Source organism: Elephas maximus, chromosome 10 (assembly GCF_024166365.1).
Source record: "Elephas maximus indicus isolate mEleMax1 chromosome 10, mEleMax1 primary haplotype, whole genome shotgun sequence".
In the NCBI taxonomy this organism is placed as follows: domain Eukaryota; kingdom Metazoa; phylum Chordata; class Mammalia; order Proboscidea; family Elephantidae; genus Elephas; species Elephas maximus.
Genome location: NC_064828.1, coordinates 87,760,276 through 87,775,768, shown reverse-complemented (window position 1 = coordinate 87,775,768; position 15,493 = coordinate 87,760,276). Strand labels below are relative to the sequence as shown.

Here is a 15,493-nt window from a genome sequence, read left to right as displayed (position 1 = left end):
GATTGACACAGTGGCTGCAACAATGGGCTCAAACATAGCAACAATCATGAGGATGGTGCTGGACCAGGCAGTGTTTCTTTCTGTTGTACATAGGGTCACTATGAGTTGGAACTGACTCAGAGACACCTAACAACAATTGTTGTTAGAATATCTCCAACCCCAAAGATAATGAGGTAGGACTACAGAATTTTCCAAGTGTCAGATTTGTGGCATTGTGGTACCTAAAACTCAAATCTGAATCTTTGAAAAATGAATGTTAAATATCAATACCTCTTTTTCCAGTTACTCGCAAATCATTTCCTCCTATTTTATACTCATTGATGAAGCACTTGTTAAAAGAAAGAATTATTGAAAGTCATAGCAAAAGCTGTGTTGCAGTTAGCTGTGCTAGCAGTTATATGGATAAGTTCCAGTGATTTAGTAAATGGAGGTGACAGCTTCAAAGATTAATCAAATTTGTTGAGGGAAAAGGACCAGATGGTGGTATATATCTCCTCTTCCTCTGTTGTTATGTTGTTAGGTGCCGTTGAGTTCAGTTCTAACTCATAGCAACCCTGTGTACAACAGAACGAAACACTGCCTGGTCCTGTGCCATCCTCATAATCGTTATGCTTAAGCCCATCGTTGCAGCCACTGTGTCAATCCATCTCGTTGAGGGTCTTCCTCTTTTCTGATGACCTTCTATTTTACGAAACATGATGTCCTTCTCCAGGGACTGGTCTCTCCTGATAACATGTCCAAAGCATGTGAGATGAAGTCTTGCCATCTTTGCTTCTAAGGAGCATTCTGGTTGTACTTCTTCCAAGACAGATTTGTTCGTTCTTCTGGAAGTCCATGGTATATTCACTGTCCTTCACCAACACCATAATTGAAAGGCATCAGTTCTTCTTTGGTCTTCTTTATTCATTGGCCAGCTTTTGCATGCATACCAGACGCAGTCTTAAAAGCTTGTGAGCGATCATCTGAGATACATCTATTGGTTCCATCTCATTCGGAGCAAAGGAGAATGAGGAAAACCAAAGACTCAAGGAATATATTAGCCAAAAGGCCTAAAGGACTACATGAACCAGAGACTCCACCACCCTGAGCCCAGAAGAACTAGATGGTACCCAGCTACCACCACTGACTACTCTGACAGGGATCACAACAGAGTCCCAGACAGAATGGGAGAAAAATGTAGAACAGAATTCAAATTTGCAAAAAAAAGACCAGACTTACTGGTCTGACAGAGACTAGAGGAACCTTGAAGACTATGGTCCCTAGACACTCTGCTAACTTAGAACTGAAAACACTCCTGAAACCCACTTTTCAGACAAAGCTTAAACCTTCCAACCCATTGCTGTCGAATTGGTTCATAGTGACCTTATAGGACAAAGTACAACTGCCCCATAGGGTTTCCAAGGTAAAAAAAAAAAAAAAAAAAAATTTTTTTTTTCCAAGGTACAGCTGGTAAATTTGAATAAGGAAGACCAAAGAAGAATTGAAGCCTTTGAGTTGTGGTGTTAGTGAAAAATATCGAATATACCATGGAATGCCAGGAGAACGAACAAATCTGTCTTAGAAGAAGTACAGCCAGAATGCTCCTTAGGAGGAAGAATGACAAGACTTCATCTCACGTATTGTGAACATGTTATCAGGAGGGACTAGTCCCTGAAGAAGGACGTCATGCTTGGTAAAGTGGAGGGTCAGTGAAAAAGAGGAAGGCCCTCAACGAGATGGATTGACACAGTGGCTGCAACAATGGGCTCAAGTGTAGCAATGATCATGAGGATGGCACAGGACCAGGCAGTGTTTCTTTTTGTTGTACATAGGGTCGCTATGAGTCTGAACTGATGCAAAGCACCTAACAACAACAAAAACAACAATGTAGTTTTGATTTGCATTTCACTAATGACTAATGATGTTAAACATTTTTTTTCATGTACCTATTGGCCATTTGTGTATCTTCTTTGAAGAAATGTTAACTCAAATTCTTTCCTTGTTTTTAAACTGAGTTTTCTTTTTATTGTTGAGTTGTAAGAATTCTTTACTAGTCCCTGATCTATGATTTGCAAATAGTTTCTCCTGTTGTATATCCTGTGAAGCACAAAAAAAAGTGTTAATTTTGATGAAGTCCAATTTATCTATTTCTTTTGTTGTTGGTGTGGTTAGTGTTATATCTAGGAAACTTTCACTTAATCTGAAGTTGTGAAAGTTCTTGCCTGTTTTTCTTCTAAGATTTTTATAGTTTTAGCTCTTTATATTTTTGTATTTCATCCAGTGTGAGTTAATTTTTTATATGATGTGAGGAAGGACATCAACTTCATTCTTTTGCACGCACAAGCTTTTGTGTAGACAATGCTCGATGTCCTGTTGTCCCAGCATCATTTGTTGAAAAGACTATTATTTCTTCCATTGGATTATCATGGCACCCTTGTCAAAAAAATGGAGCCCTGATGGCACAGTGGTTAAGAGCTTGGTGGCTAACCAAAAGGTTCGCAGTAGGAATCCACCAGCTGCTCCTTGGAAACCAGATGGGGCAGTTCTACCCTGTCCTATAGGGTCACCATGAGTCGGAATCAACTCAATGGCAACAAGTTTTTTGTTGTTGTTGTTTTTCTCATCAAAAATCAATTAACCGTAATTGTAAAGGTTTATTTCTGTGTTCTGAATCACTGACCTATATGTCTATCCATATGCCAGTACCATACTGTCTTGATTATTGTAGCTTTGTAGTAAGTTTTGAACTCAGGAATTATGTGTCCTCCAACATTGTTCTTTTTCAAAATTATTTTGGGTCTTCTGGGCCCTTGCATTTCCTTGTGAGTTTTAGATCATTTTGTCAATTTCTGCAAAAACTACAACTGGTATTTTGATAGAGATTGCATTGAATCCGTAGATCAATTTGAGGAATATTGTCATTTTAACAATATTAAGTCTTCCATTTCAGGAACACGGAAAGTCTTTCAATTTATTTATGTCTTCTTTAATTTCTTTCAGTGGTGTTTTGTAGTTATCAGTACATTTAAGTCTTGTACTTCTTTTGTTAAATTTATTACTAAGTATTTTATTAATTTTCATGCTATGGAGAATGGAATTGTCTTGATTTCATTTCGGATTGTTCATTGCGAGTTTACAGAAATACAATTGATTTTTGTCTATTGGTCTTCTATCCTGAAACCTTGCTGAAGTTGTTTATTAGCTCTAATAGTTTTTTATTTGTGGGTTCCTCAGGTTTTTCTTATACAAGATTATGTCATCTGTGAATAGAGATAGTTTTACTTCTTCCTTTGCCGTCTGAATGCCTTTCATTTCCTTTTCTTTGCCCTGGGTAGAACTTCCAGTATAATACTGTCTTGTTTATCTAGTGCTTCTATAACAGAAATACCACAAGTGGATGGCTTTAACAAACAAAAGTTTATTATTTCACAGTCTAGTAGGCTAGAAGACTGAGTTTAGGGTGCCAGCTCCAGGTGAAGACTTTCTCTCTCTGTCGGCTCTGGCGGAAGGTCCTTGTCATCAGTCTTCCCCTGTTCTAGGAACTTCTCTGTGCAGGAATACTGGGTCCAAAGAATGCGATCTACTCCCAGCACTGCTTTCTTGGTGTTATGAGGTCCCCAGGTCTCTGTTCTTGCTTCTCTCTTTTATATCTCAAAAAAGATTGACTTAAGACACAATCTAATCTTATAGATTGAGCCCTGCCTCATTAACATAACTGCCACTAATCCCACTTCATTAACATCATAGAGGTAAGATTTATAACATATAGGAAAATCACATCAGATGACAAAATGGTGGACAGTCACACAGTACGGGAAATCATGGCCTAGCCAAATTGATACACATTTTGGGAAGACACAAGTCAATCCATAACAAATATTGAATAGAAATGGAGAGAGCAGACCTCCTTTTTTTGTTCCAGATCTTAGAGGGGAAGGTTTCAGTCTTTCACCATTAAGTACGATGTTAGCTGTGGGTTTTTCTTAAGTGTCCTTTACCAGGTTGAGGATGTACCCTTCTATTCCTAGTTTGTTGAGTGTTTTTTATGATAAAAGTGTGTTGGATTTTGTCAAATTTTTTTTTCTGCATATGTTGAGATGATCATATGGATTTGTTTTGTTTATTAATATGGTATATTGATTAATTTTTGTATGTTGAACCACCCTTAGCAATCCTGGCATAAATTCCATTTATCATTGTGTATAATACTTTCAGTACACTGTTGGATTCACTTTGCTGGTATTTTGTTGAAGATTTTTGCATCTATATTCTTAACAGAGATTGGACTGTAGTATTCTATTGATGTTTTTGTTTGGTTTGGGTATGAGGGTAATACTGGCCTCATAGAATGAGTTGGGAAGTATTCCCTCCTCTTCAGTGTTTTGGAAGAATTTATGAGAGATTGATGAAAGGTACTTCTTCAAATGTTTGGTAGAATTCAACTTTTGAAGCAGTCTGGTTGTGGGTTTATCTTTTTGTGGGAAGGCTTTTGTTTTGCCTTGTTTTGTTTTACTGATTCAATCCCTTTACTTGTTATAACAAGTTTATTCAGATTTTCTCTTTCTTCTTGGCTCAGTTTCAGTACTCTGTATCTTTCTAGGAATCTATCCTTTTCATCTGAGTTATTTGTCTTTCAACTGTTTGTGTTGTTAGGTCCCGTTAAGTCGGTTCCAACTCATCACAACTCCATGCATCACGGAACGAAACATTGTCTGGTCCTGTGCTATCCTCACAATAGTAGGTATATTTGAGCCCATTGTTGCAGCCACTGTGTCAGTCCATCTCATTGAGGTTCTTCCTCTTTTTCACTTACTCTCTCTTGAGGGCACTGGGCACTGGGCTGGGCTACCAAGCATGATGTACTTCTCTAGGGATTGGTTCCTCTAGATAAAGTGTCCACAGTAAGGGAGACGAAGTCTTGCCATCCTCACTTCTAAGGGGCATTCTGGCTGTACTACTTCCAAGACAGATTTGTTCATTCTTCTGGCAGTCCTTGGTGTAACCAATATTCTTCGCCAACACCATAATTAAAATGTGTTAATTTTTCTTCGGTCTTCCTTTTTCATTTTCCAGACTTCACATGCATATTAGGCCCTGAAAATGCCATGGCTTGGGTCAGGCGCAATGAAGCCCTGGTGGCGTAGTGGTTAAAGCATTCAGTTTTTAACCGGAATATGGCAGTTCAAACCCACCAGCAGCTCCTCTGGAGAAAGATATGGCAGTCTGCTTCCATAAAGATTACAGCCTTGAAAACCTCATGGGGCGGTTCTAATCTGTACTATAGGGTTGCTAGGAGTTGGAATTGACTCGATGGCAATGGGTTTAGTTTTGGTTGGGTCAGGCGCACATTAGTCATCAAAGTGGCATCTTGCTTTTTAACACTTTAAAGAGGTCTTTTGCAGCAGATTTGCCCAATGCAATGCATCGTTTGATTTCTTGACTGCTGCTTCCGTGGGTGTTGATTATTGATTCAAGTAAAATGAAATCATTAACAACGGCAACATTTTCTCCATTTATCATGATATTGCTTATTGGTCCAGTTGTGAGGGTTTTCATTTTCTTTATGTTGAGCTGCAATGCATACTGAAGGCTGTAGTCTTTGATCTTCATCAGTAACTGCTTCAAGTCCTCTTCGCTTTCAGCAAGGAAGGTTGTGTCATCCGTATATCACAGGTTGTTAATGAGCCTTCCTCCAAACCTGATGCTGCATCCTTCATCACATAGTCCAGCTTCTCAGAATATTTGCTCAGCATACAGATTGAATAAGTATGATGAAAGCATACAACCCTGGCATACACTTTTTCCTATTTTAAACCACACAGTATCCCCTTGTTCTGTTCCACTTGATCTATGTACAGGTTCTATGTTAGCACAATTAAGTATTCTGGAATTACTATGCTTCAAAATGTTATCCACAATTTGTTATGATCCACACACCAAATGCCTTTGCGTAGTCAATAAAAGACAGGTAAACATCTTTCTGGTATTCTCTGCTTTCAGACAAGATCCATCTGACATCAGCAATGATATCCCTGGTTCCATGCTGTTTTTGAATTATCTTTAACGGTTCATAGTGTTCTCTTCTAATCCTTTATTTCTCTAAGGTCAGTAGTAATGTCCCCTTTCATTTCTGATTTTAGTAATTTGAGTCTTCTTTTTTTCTTGTTAGTCTAGCCAAAGATTTGTCAATTTTGTTGATCTTTTCAAAGGACCAACTTTTGGGTTCATTGATTTTCTCTATTGCTTTTTTATTTCATTAATTTCCACTCTAATCTTTATTATTTCCTTCCTTCGACTTGCTTTGGGTTTAGTTTACTGTTTTTCAGGTTTCTTAAGGTAGAAAGCTAGGTTATTGATTTGAGGGAATTTTCTTTTTATGTTGCAACTACAGTTGATGATTATAGTCCTTAAAATTTTGTCAGATGATTTTCTAAGCAGAAATATGCTTATTAGGGAAAGTTAGCTTTGAGGAATTTTCACAGGAAGAAAACACTGTTTACTTGTTTAGATAGATATTCAAAACTGAACATGAATCAGCAGCATTATGCTGTCATTTGAAAAATAGGAACTGAATCAGTTGCACAAATAAAACCTGTAGGAAATTCCCATTCTCAATACCTATCAATTTTTGGAGTGCTTTGTTCACCCTCAGGAGTTCAGATAAATCACACTGCAATAAAAATATTTATTTGACTGTTGTAACCTCATAGTCAAAACTTGGCACAATCACTTTTACAGCTAGTAACCGTTTGCGATAACTCAGAACTGGAAATGGCCTGCTTCTCTGGGTTAACTTGAAGCAGAAGAGTGCAGCTGTACACAGGCAGCTGGACGTGGGGTCTTCCCCAAGCCCCGCCCTCTGAGCTCTCCTCTGATGCCATCTTGTTTGGCGTTAGCAGTGCATGCTGTGGGTATGTCCTATTTTTTCAGTCCTTAATTTCCTCTATATTCTTTAAACTGGTACTTATTTGGCTCAGTTCTCTATTGTTCATTATGCAAACATGTCTCTGCTTTGAAATAACTTACTTGATAAGTGTTTCAGTTCCTCATCAAACACGGTTTTGCTGCACATAACATTTTCTTTGGCCAACTCCGACAATTTCCCACATTTACTAAGTCACCACTCTGGCATTGGGACATGCATTCTGTTCAAACGCCCATTTTCTTTTATAATCCAACTCCTTCTATTTAGATAGATTACTTTAACAATAACTTTTGTAATATCCTAATCGTGTATTTATACAAAAATAAAATTACCCCTCTAAAGCATTGTTATTTTGTGTGAATTTTTTACAGTCTTACCACAGTTTAATGGCTTAAACAAAAGAAATTGAAACAACTAGAAGAGCCACTAAAATGATTAAAAAAAAAAATTTTTTTTTTTTTTATTAGATGGTTTTTATGGATTGAATTGTATCCGCCCAAAACATGTGTCAACTTGTCTAGGCCATGATTCCCAGTATTATGTGGTTGGCCTCCATTTTGTGATGTGACATAATTATCCTATGTGTTCTAAATCCTAACCTCTATGATATTAATGAGGCAGGATTAGAGGCAGTTATGTTAATGAGGCAGGACACAATCTACAGGATCAGGTTGTATTTTGAGTCAATCTCTTTTGAGATATAAAAGAGAGAAGCGAGCAGAGAGGAGAGGGACCTCATTACCACCAAGGAAGAAGAGCCAGGAGTGGAGCATGTTCTTTGGACCCGGGTTCCCTGTGCAGAGAAACTCCTAGACCCAGGGGAAGATTGACGACAAGGACCTTCCCTAGAAAAAGAGAAAGCCTTGCCCTGGTGCTGGCGCCCTGAATTGAGACTTCTAGCCTCCTAGACTGTGAGAGAATACATTTCTGTTTGTTAAAGCCATCCACTTGTGTTATTTCTGTGATAGCAGCACTAGATGACTAAGACAATGGCTGTCATAAGTCTTATTTAACTTTCAAGGAACTGTGATAATTTAGATGGAAGAGAAGAAAGTTGAGAGATACCTAATAGTCAGGTGGACTGATGAAAGTTGGGGTTCAGAGGCTGATGACTAGCTGCTTTCCTTCTCTAGGAGCATAAAAGTGGGCATTGGATGCAACATAAAAAATTAGCTTAAACAGTTTCTCTCCTGTGAGAACAACTGCATGAGTTGCCAGGAAATTGTGAAGCTCTCTCTAATGATCTTTAAATATATGATGGATACTTATTCATCTGGATTTGTTTAGGTGTGATCTTGGTTAAAGATGAAGAGAAGAATCATAGATAACTTCATGCTGTTTCTGTTTAATCACCCAATAGATTCTTGGTTAGGAGAAGAGAAAACGAGTGAGCAAGATACAGCCCAGTATCCCAACAGCAGTCAGCCTTAGGGGATCATTTTGAAAGCATCTGTTTTGGACTTAAGTCTTTAGTATTTAACTAAGTTGACTACATAGTGAAAAATTCTAGTGCCTGGGTCTCATAGGATAGAAGGAGGAAATGGAGTCAGGTAGCCAACACTTCATGTTAAAATCAGCAATGACATCCTCCTTGCTGGTCTGTTTTGACTGTTCTGTCTGGACAATATCATATTAGTTTCAGTGGCTTGATGGTAGGCCAAGATTCTGGCAACAGATTGTAGTCTCATTTTGTTTTCTTCAATCTTACTGGATCTCTTTCTTTCCCTTAGGCTGAGGGTAAAAAGCTCGGATTGGTAGGCTGGGTCCAGAACACTGACCGGGGCACAGTGCAAGGACAGTTGCAAGGTCCCACCTCCAAAGTTCGTCATATGCAGGAATGGCTTGAGATGAGAGGAAGTCCCAAATCGCACATCGACAGAGCAAACTTCAGCAATGAGAAAGTCATCTTGAAGTTGGATTACTCAGACTTCCAAATTGTGAAATAATGGCCTTAATTTAAATTCTCCAAGATAAACTCAGTGGTTTTGTTTTTTATTGTTAATAGAACTATTCTGTGTTCAATATTAGAATTTGTCAGTAAGTTATTTTAGTATCAGATATTTGAATGCTACTGGATATTACATGTATGATGGATTACAACCATATGCATAATTCTAACCAATAAAAACACATTAGAGCCTTCTGTTTAGGGCACTTTATTTTTCTTCAGTGAACTCTTTTCTTTTGAAATAAGAGGTGTTTATTCAGTAAACATCTATGGGAAGAATATTTGGAGGTAACTGAAAGTGTCCGAAGGAAAGAGAAAGCAGTTACCCTGAATCATGTCCATAAATGATCACCATGTAGTTTTCTTCAGGCAATTTCATTTCTAGTAAGAACAGATGCCACAAGTTCAATTTGTTAGCTACTCAAATTATGTTTTGGGCTCATTTCTTTTAGCTTTCTGAAGGTTCTGCTGTCATTCTTTTCCTCCAGGTAAGGAATTTAAATAAAGCAATAATCATGATTTTGCCTCATCAGCCTAGAAGTCTCCTGATTTGGTTTGTTTGGTCATTTAAACAAGTATATCTCAGATGTTTACTGATTTGCTAAATTTGTCATAAATCCCAATTTTTTTACAAAAATGAAGTTTTCATGAAAATGATACAGAAAGCAAAAACTGAGGCCTGGTTAACAATTCAAAAAATACCTATCTCACATTGTCTTGAAGCTCTACCCTCATTCAGTTAGAAAAGAAGCTTCAGTAGAATTGGGAAGATACCAAAAAGGTCAATGAAGGGAGTCTGGGTGTCCTCATGGGCAATTGAAGAGAATTGAGCAATACAGCTTCTTAGGTCTAATTCTGTAAGACAGAAGGATCCAGATTCACTCATCCACTCATTGAGTGCCTACCACGTGTCAGGCCCTGGTCCCAGCCATGGGATACCGTAGTAAACCATACAGACAAACCCCTACCTTCATATAGCTTGTGGGAAGACAAACAATAAGCAAAAAAGTAAAACATAAATTGGATTAAATGGTAGTACACACTTGATGCTAACCATGAGGTTGAAGGTTCGAGTTCACTGGGAAGAAAGGCTGGTGATACATTGAAAACTCAACGGAACCGTTCTACTCTGACATACATGGGGTCGCCATGAGTCAGAATCTACTCCATGGCAGCTGGTTTTTGGTTAAATACGCAAAGAAGAAAAAAAGGTAAGGAAAAGGAAAACACAAGAAAAACATAAAAGTGAAAGTACAAACAGCCTTTCACACCATGCCAAAAGGGGTAAGGGTTAAGAACGGGGCACGGGGTGTAGTGGGAGAGGAACACGAATGTGAAGAGACATGGGATGGATGAGTTCGCAACCTGGGAACACCTGGTGCGCATGCGCACTGGGGTGTCGCGCCGGAAGGGTTTCTCCTCGAGTCCCGTCAGAAGCGCATGCTCGTAGGTTCGCGCGTGCACGTGTCTCGCGAGCCGATTTGCGCGCGTCCGGTTTCGGAGGCGGTTGGTTTTGGGGATTGGTGAAGCGAGATTCGAGGTGACTGGGGGGAAAGCACGCGACGACAGGGTGGTTCCGGGAGCCCTTATAACACCAACAGGGCAGTGGTGACCGCTGCGGGCCAGCTGTACAGACCCAGATGAGCTGGGGCTCGGGAGGCCTCTACAGCCTTCCTTGCGCGCCGGCGACCACGTTAGTGCGGACCGGTGTTTCCGGCAGCGGGTTGGGGGGTTGGCACCGGCTGGAGCCGGAGCCGGGGGCGGGGGCCGCGCGCGCTGCTCCTCTGCCCTGGGGCCAAAGGCCCCGCCGGTTCCCGGGGGCCTTCTTATCCCCGGACCGAGAGGGAACCGTCCCACCTGTCCCAGGAGCTTACTAAAGGCCTACCCCTCGTTTGTTGCCAGCTGCGATATTCTTTATTGTAGAAATCATCAGAAGGTCTGGAATTAACAGCCCTGATTTTCCTGGGTTTGAAAAACCAGTCCTCCCACCTGCGAGAGGTACTGCCCATACTGCCCTCTCTATGGAGAGGGGAGGGAACCTTTACTGGCATTAGTCTGTCTCTCCATCATTGTTATTGCCGCGATAGTTTGTAGCCCTGGGAGTATCTGTAAAGACCAAGAGAGTATTTATTATTAATGTGACCTAAAATGACCTTCTCAAAACGTTTTGCCAAAGTACTACGGGTACAAGATTTAAAAATCAAATGGTTCAGAAAGGCTTATAATGAAACAAAATTTCTACCTCATTCCTTTCCATTCCTAGCTCTTTTCCCTGAGGCAACTACATTTAAGCAGTAATAGTAATAATCTCTTAATATCCATCTTTCTTGGATACAACAATTTGATTTATTTTGTACTGTTGCTCCACCTTCCTTACAATGCCTAACAGTCCATTTTACGCATTTTCCACAAGTCATGGTTATTGTATAAATGTTATGAAACTAGCTTAGAAAATTTTTTTCATAAATAATTTCAAGCTAATGTTTCTTAGCTGAATTTAGGCATCTGTTTTTGGTGAAGTGGTTAGAATTTCGAATATTGTCTTTATGGATCAACTTCAAATGTGATTATGACTTCACTTTAGGGCATGTGGGACTTAGAAAGGAGCAGTGAAAATTAAGAAATTATGAGTGCTGCTTTGGAGGTTGAATCCTTTGCACCAAGCATGAGCTGTGTGATCTGCCTAGAGATCAGAACTAAATAATTTTTTGCTTGTTTGCTACAATTTGTTTTAGTAAAAGAGACTTAATGTACCTCAAAGGATATTTCTTTATATGCTGGAGAAAAGTGGGCAATGCTGTATAACTCTGAGGCTTTGATTGTGTGTGTTTTTTTTCCCATAGGTAATTATTTCCAGCAGAAAAGGAAACCACCATCTGGCATTCTCACCATATTTCTACCTGCCATGATCAAGTGCTTATCCGATGAAGTACAAGCCAAATTGCGTTCTGGTTTGGCCATAAACTCCTTAGGCCAATGTGTTGAGGAACTTACCCTCAACAGTATTGATGCTGAAGCAAAATGTGTGGCTGTCAGGGTGAATATGGAAACCTTCCAAGTTCAAGTGATAGACAATGGATTTGGGATGGGGAGTGATGATGTAGACAAGGTGGGAAATCGTTATTTTACTAGTAAATGCAACTCTGTACAGGACTTGGAAAACCCAAGGTTTTATGGTTTCCGAGGGGAGGCCTTGGCAAGTATAGCTGACATGGCCAGTGCTGTGGAAATTTCATCCAAGAAAAACAGGACAATGAAAACTTTTGTGAAACTGTTTCAGAGTGGGAAAGCCCTGGAAGCTTGTGAAGCTGATTTGACTAGACCAAGTGTCGGGACAACAGTAACAGTATATAACCTATTTTACCAGTTACCTGTAAGGAGAAAATGCATGGATCCTAGACTGGAGTTTGAGAAGGTTAGGCAGAGGATAGAAGCTCTCTCACTCATGCATCCTTCCATATCTTTCTCCTTGAGAAATGATGTTTCTGGTTCCATGGTTCTTCAGCTCCCTAAAACCAAAGACATATGTTCCCGATTTTGTCAAATTTATGGACTGGGTAGGTCCCAAAAGTTAAGAGAAATAAAATTTAAGTACAGGGAGTTTGAGCTCAGTGGATATATCAGCTCTGAAGCACATTACAATAAGAATATGCAGTTTTTGTTTGTGAACAAAAGACTAGTTTTAAGGACAAAATTGCATAAACTCATTGACTTTTTATTAAGGAAAGAAAGTATTATATGCAAGCCAAAGAATGGCTCTGCCAGTAGGCAAATGAATTCATGTCCTCGGCATCGGTCTAACCCAGAACTCCATGGGATATATATAATGAACGTGCAGTGCCAGTTCTCTGAGTATGATGTATGCATGGAGCCAGCAAAAACTCTGATTGAGTTTCAGAACTGGGATACTCTCTTGGTTTGCATTCAGGAAGGAGTAAAAATGTTTTTAAAGCAAGAAAAATTATTTGTGGAATTATCAGGTGAGGACATTAAGGAATTTAGTGAAGATAATGATTTTAGTTTACTTGGTACTGCTCTTCAGAAGCATATGTCCTCTGATGAGAAGTGTGACCAGGTCAGTTTCCAGGAAGCGTGTAATAATATTGTGGATTCCTATGAAATGTTTAATTTGCAATCAAAAGCTGTGAAGAGAAAAGCTACTGTGGAAGACATAGACACACAGAATTCTAGGGGTTCAGAAGTGATCAGAAAAAAGACAAATGATTCGTTTTTGCCCAGCTGTAAACCAGGTGGCTCAGCCAATAGTAAAATTATGGAGTCATCTTTACAAAAGAGAGAGAACTCTTGCTCAGAGTCAGAGCTCTTAGAACAGGAGACAGTTGAAGCATTAGAATCAGAAGAAAATGAGAAACAAAAAAAAACTTGCTCGAAACTTAACTCTCCAGAAGACCCATGTGGAACCAGTTCGGAGTTGTTTGCAAGCCCTTTTCAGGCACCACATCACTTTGAGGATAGTGAGGAAGATCTAGAAATACAGAAAGTAAGTACCACTGTTAATGGCATGGCTGCCAACATCCTGAAAAATAATATAATTCAGAGTCAACCAGAGAGAGTTAAAGATGCTACTGAAATGGGATGCCAACCTTTGCCCTTTGAGACAATATTTTTGAGAGCAAATGGTACTCAGAGAGGAGAAGAAGAGAAAAGGAAAAAAGAGACTAGTAATTATGGAGGCAAAAACATTTTTAGTTATGGACAAGTTAAATTGTGTTCCACTGGCTTTATAACTCATGTGGTACAAAATGAGCAAACTAAATCAACTGGAACAGAACATTCATTTAAAAATTGTGTTCGACCTGGTCCTGTGAGTCCCAGAGAAACATTTGGAAATAGAACAGGCCATTCAGTTGAGACTCCAGGCATCGAAGATTTAACCAGCACTTTAAGTAAAGAAGCTGCTCAACTGCCGAACAAAGTATTTTGTAGAACAAATATAAGTTATAAACTAGAGAACAAACCTGTAGGAACTTACAAAAATCTTGCTGTTTTTCAGGAACATAGTACAAAATCACGTACAAGTTGCTTATTACCTGATACATCCTCTTCTTTTCCTTGGTATAAAGATGTTTTAAATGGTAGTAAGAAAACAGATAAATTGATTGGTTCCTCCCAACCCGTAGCCCAAAAGAAGCTAAGCTTGAATTCACAGCTAGGATCCTTAGAGAAGTTTAAGAGGCAATATGGGAAAGTTAAAAATCCTCTGAATACAGAAGTGGAGGAAAATAATAATTTTGAAATCGCTACTGATTTCAGTCCTCAACCTGAATCTGACATTCCATTGGAAGACAAAAACCACTTAGATAACTCTGATATTTGTAAAATCTCTTTGAAACATAATGATTCAAATGGTAGTTGTGAACCAGTAAGTCACATCCTTTACTCAGAGAAGTTTCCATTCTCCAAGGAAGAAAGCTGTTTGGAACAAGAGACACCTTGTTTGAGAGAAAGCCCTATAAAGGAGTTATTTCACCTTGACAGAAAGTCCTTGAATGTTGAGAAGTCACTAGCCTCTAAATTGTCCAGAATGAAGGGTTCCGAAAGAGAGCCTCAAACAATGGAGATTATGAGTCATTTTAACGAACTTCCACAATCAGATTCCAGCAGGAAAGACAGATTAACCCTAGATTCTTGCAAATTATTCAGAAATGAGCAAAAAAATCCAGAAAGTAGCATCATCCCAATGTCAGACTCTGTTGCACAGGATAATTCCGTCAATAAAGATAGAGAAACACCTGACAACAATACAACAGGGAACTGTGTGATACCGGAAACTCCTTTGGTATTGCCCTCTAATAATTCTCAAATTATCAGTAAAGATTCAGGTGATCCTATACCTTCAGAACCGCAGGTAGGAAATACTGACTCTCCCAGTGGAGTGTTGGTGACCCACGTAGCCGATTCCACGGCCGACCAAAATGAAACTGGTTTTCAGAGTGAGGAATCTAACGCAAGAGCTTGTTCTGAAAATGAAGACTCAAACACATGTCCTGTGGATTGGCAGCAGCATTTCGATGTCGCCCTGGGAAGAATGGTTTATATCAACAAAATAACTGGACTTAGCACATTCATTGCTCCTGCTGAGGACACTCGGGCCGCTTGTACGAAAGATCTGACAACCGTGGCTGTGAATGTCGTTCTTGAGAATGGTAAGTATGTAGTGTTCACTGGCATGAAATGCTTTTGAGGATGGGAATAATGGTCAAAAAGTAAAATAATCATTGTTCAAAGAGATGATCTCAGCAGATAGAACATTTTGAAGGTTAATTATAAAACACTATTTTCTGGCATATAAAGGCTCTCTAGGTCTAAAACTATTTAAATCTAGAAAGACAGTGAAAGACTGATATAGGGTGTAAATGTATGTATATGTGTGTATGTGTGTGGGGGTGTTGTATGTGTAAGAGAGGGTGAGAAGTCAAATTCTAATGAATGGTACTATTAATAGCTGGGAAGAGCCACAGTTCCTCCCTGGCCCTCTTCCGCCTCCCTCCCAAACACATAAATATACTCTTCTAGGAATTTGCCTTTAAAGGCACCTGCAGTAGCAGTGTGGTGTTTTTCTGGAAGTTGTTTTTGTTTGCGGGTCCCAGGTAGGCACAGAATGGCCCTGCAGTCATCCT

General features: G+C 39.4%; 1 protein-coding gene across 7 annotated transcripts in view; it reads left to right on the top strand.

Annotated features, from left to right (window-relative positions):
- The window catches only part of LOC126084020 (acylphosphatase-1), a 45,558-nt gene that overhangs the window by 6,672 nt on the left and 23,393 nt on the right, over positions 1-15,493 (top strand). For 3 of the 7 annotated variants that reach the window (XM_049898165.1, XM_049898162.1, XM_049898166.1), the window contains one exon: positions 11,696-15,019. In XM_049898165.1, the coding sequence (XP_049754122.1) occupies positions 11,696-15,019 (3,324 nt within the window). Of the gene's footprint in view, positions 1-4,632; positions 4,717-8,634; positions 9,371-10,280; positions 10,393-10,594; positions 10,851-11,695; positions 15,020-15,493 lie in introns of those variants that run through there. The other 4 variants (XM_049898169.1, XM_049898167.1, XM_049898168.1 and 1 more) reach the window with 4 other exon arrangements.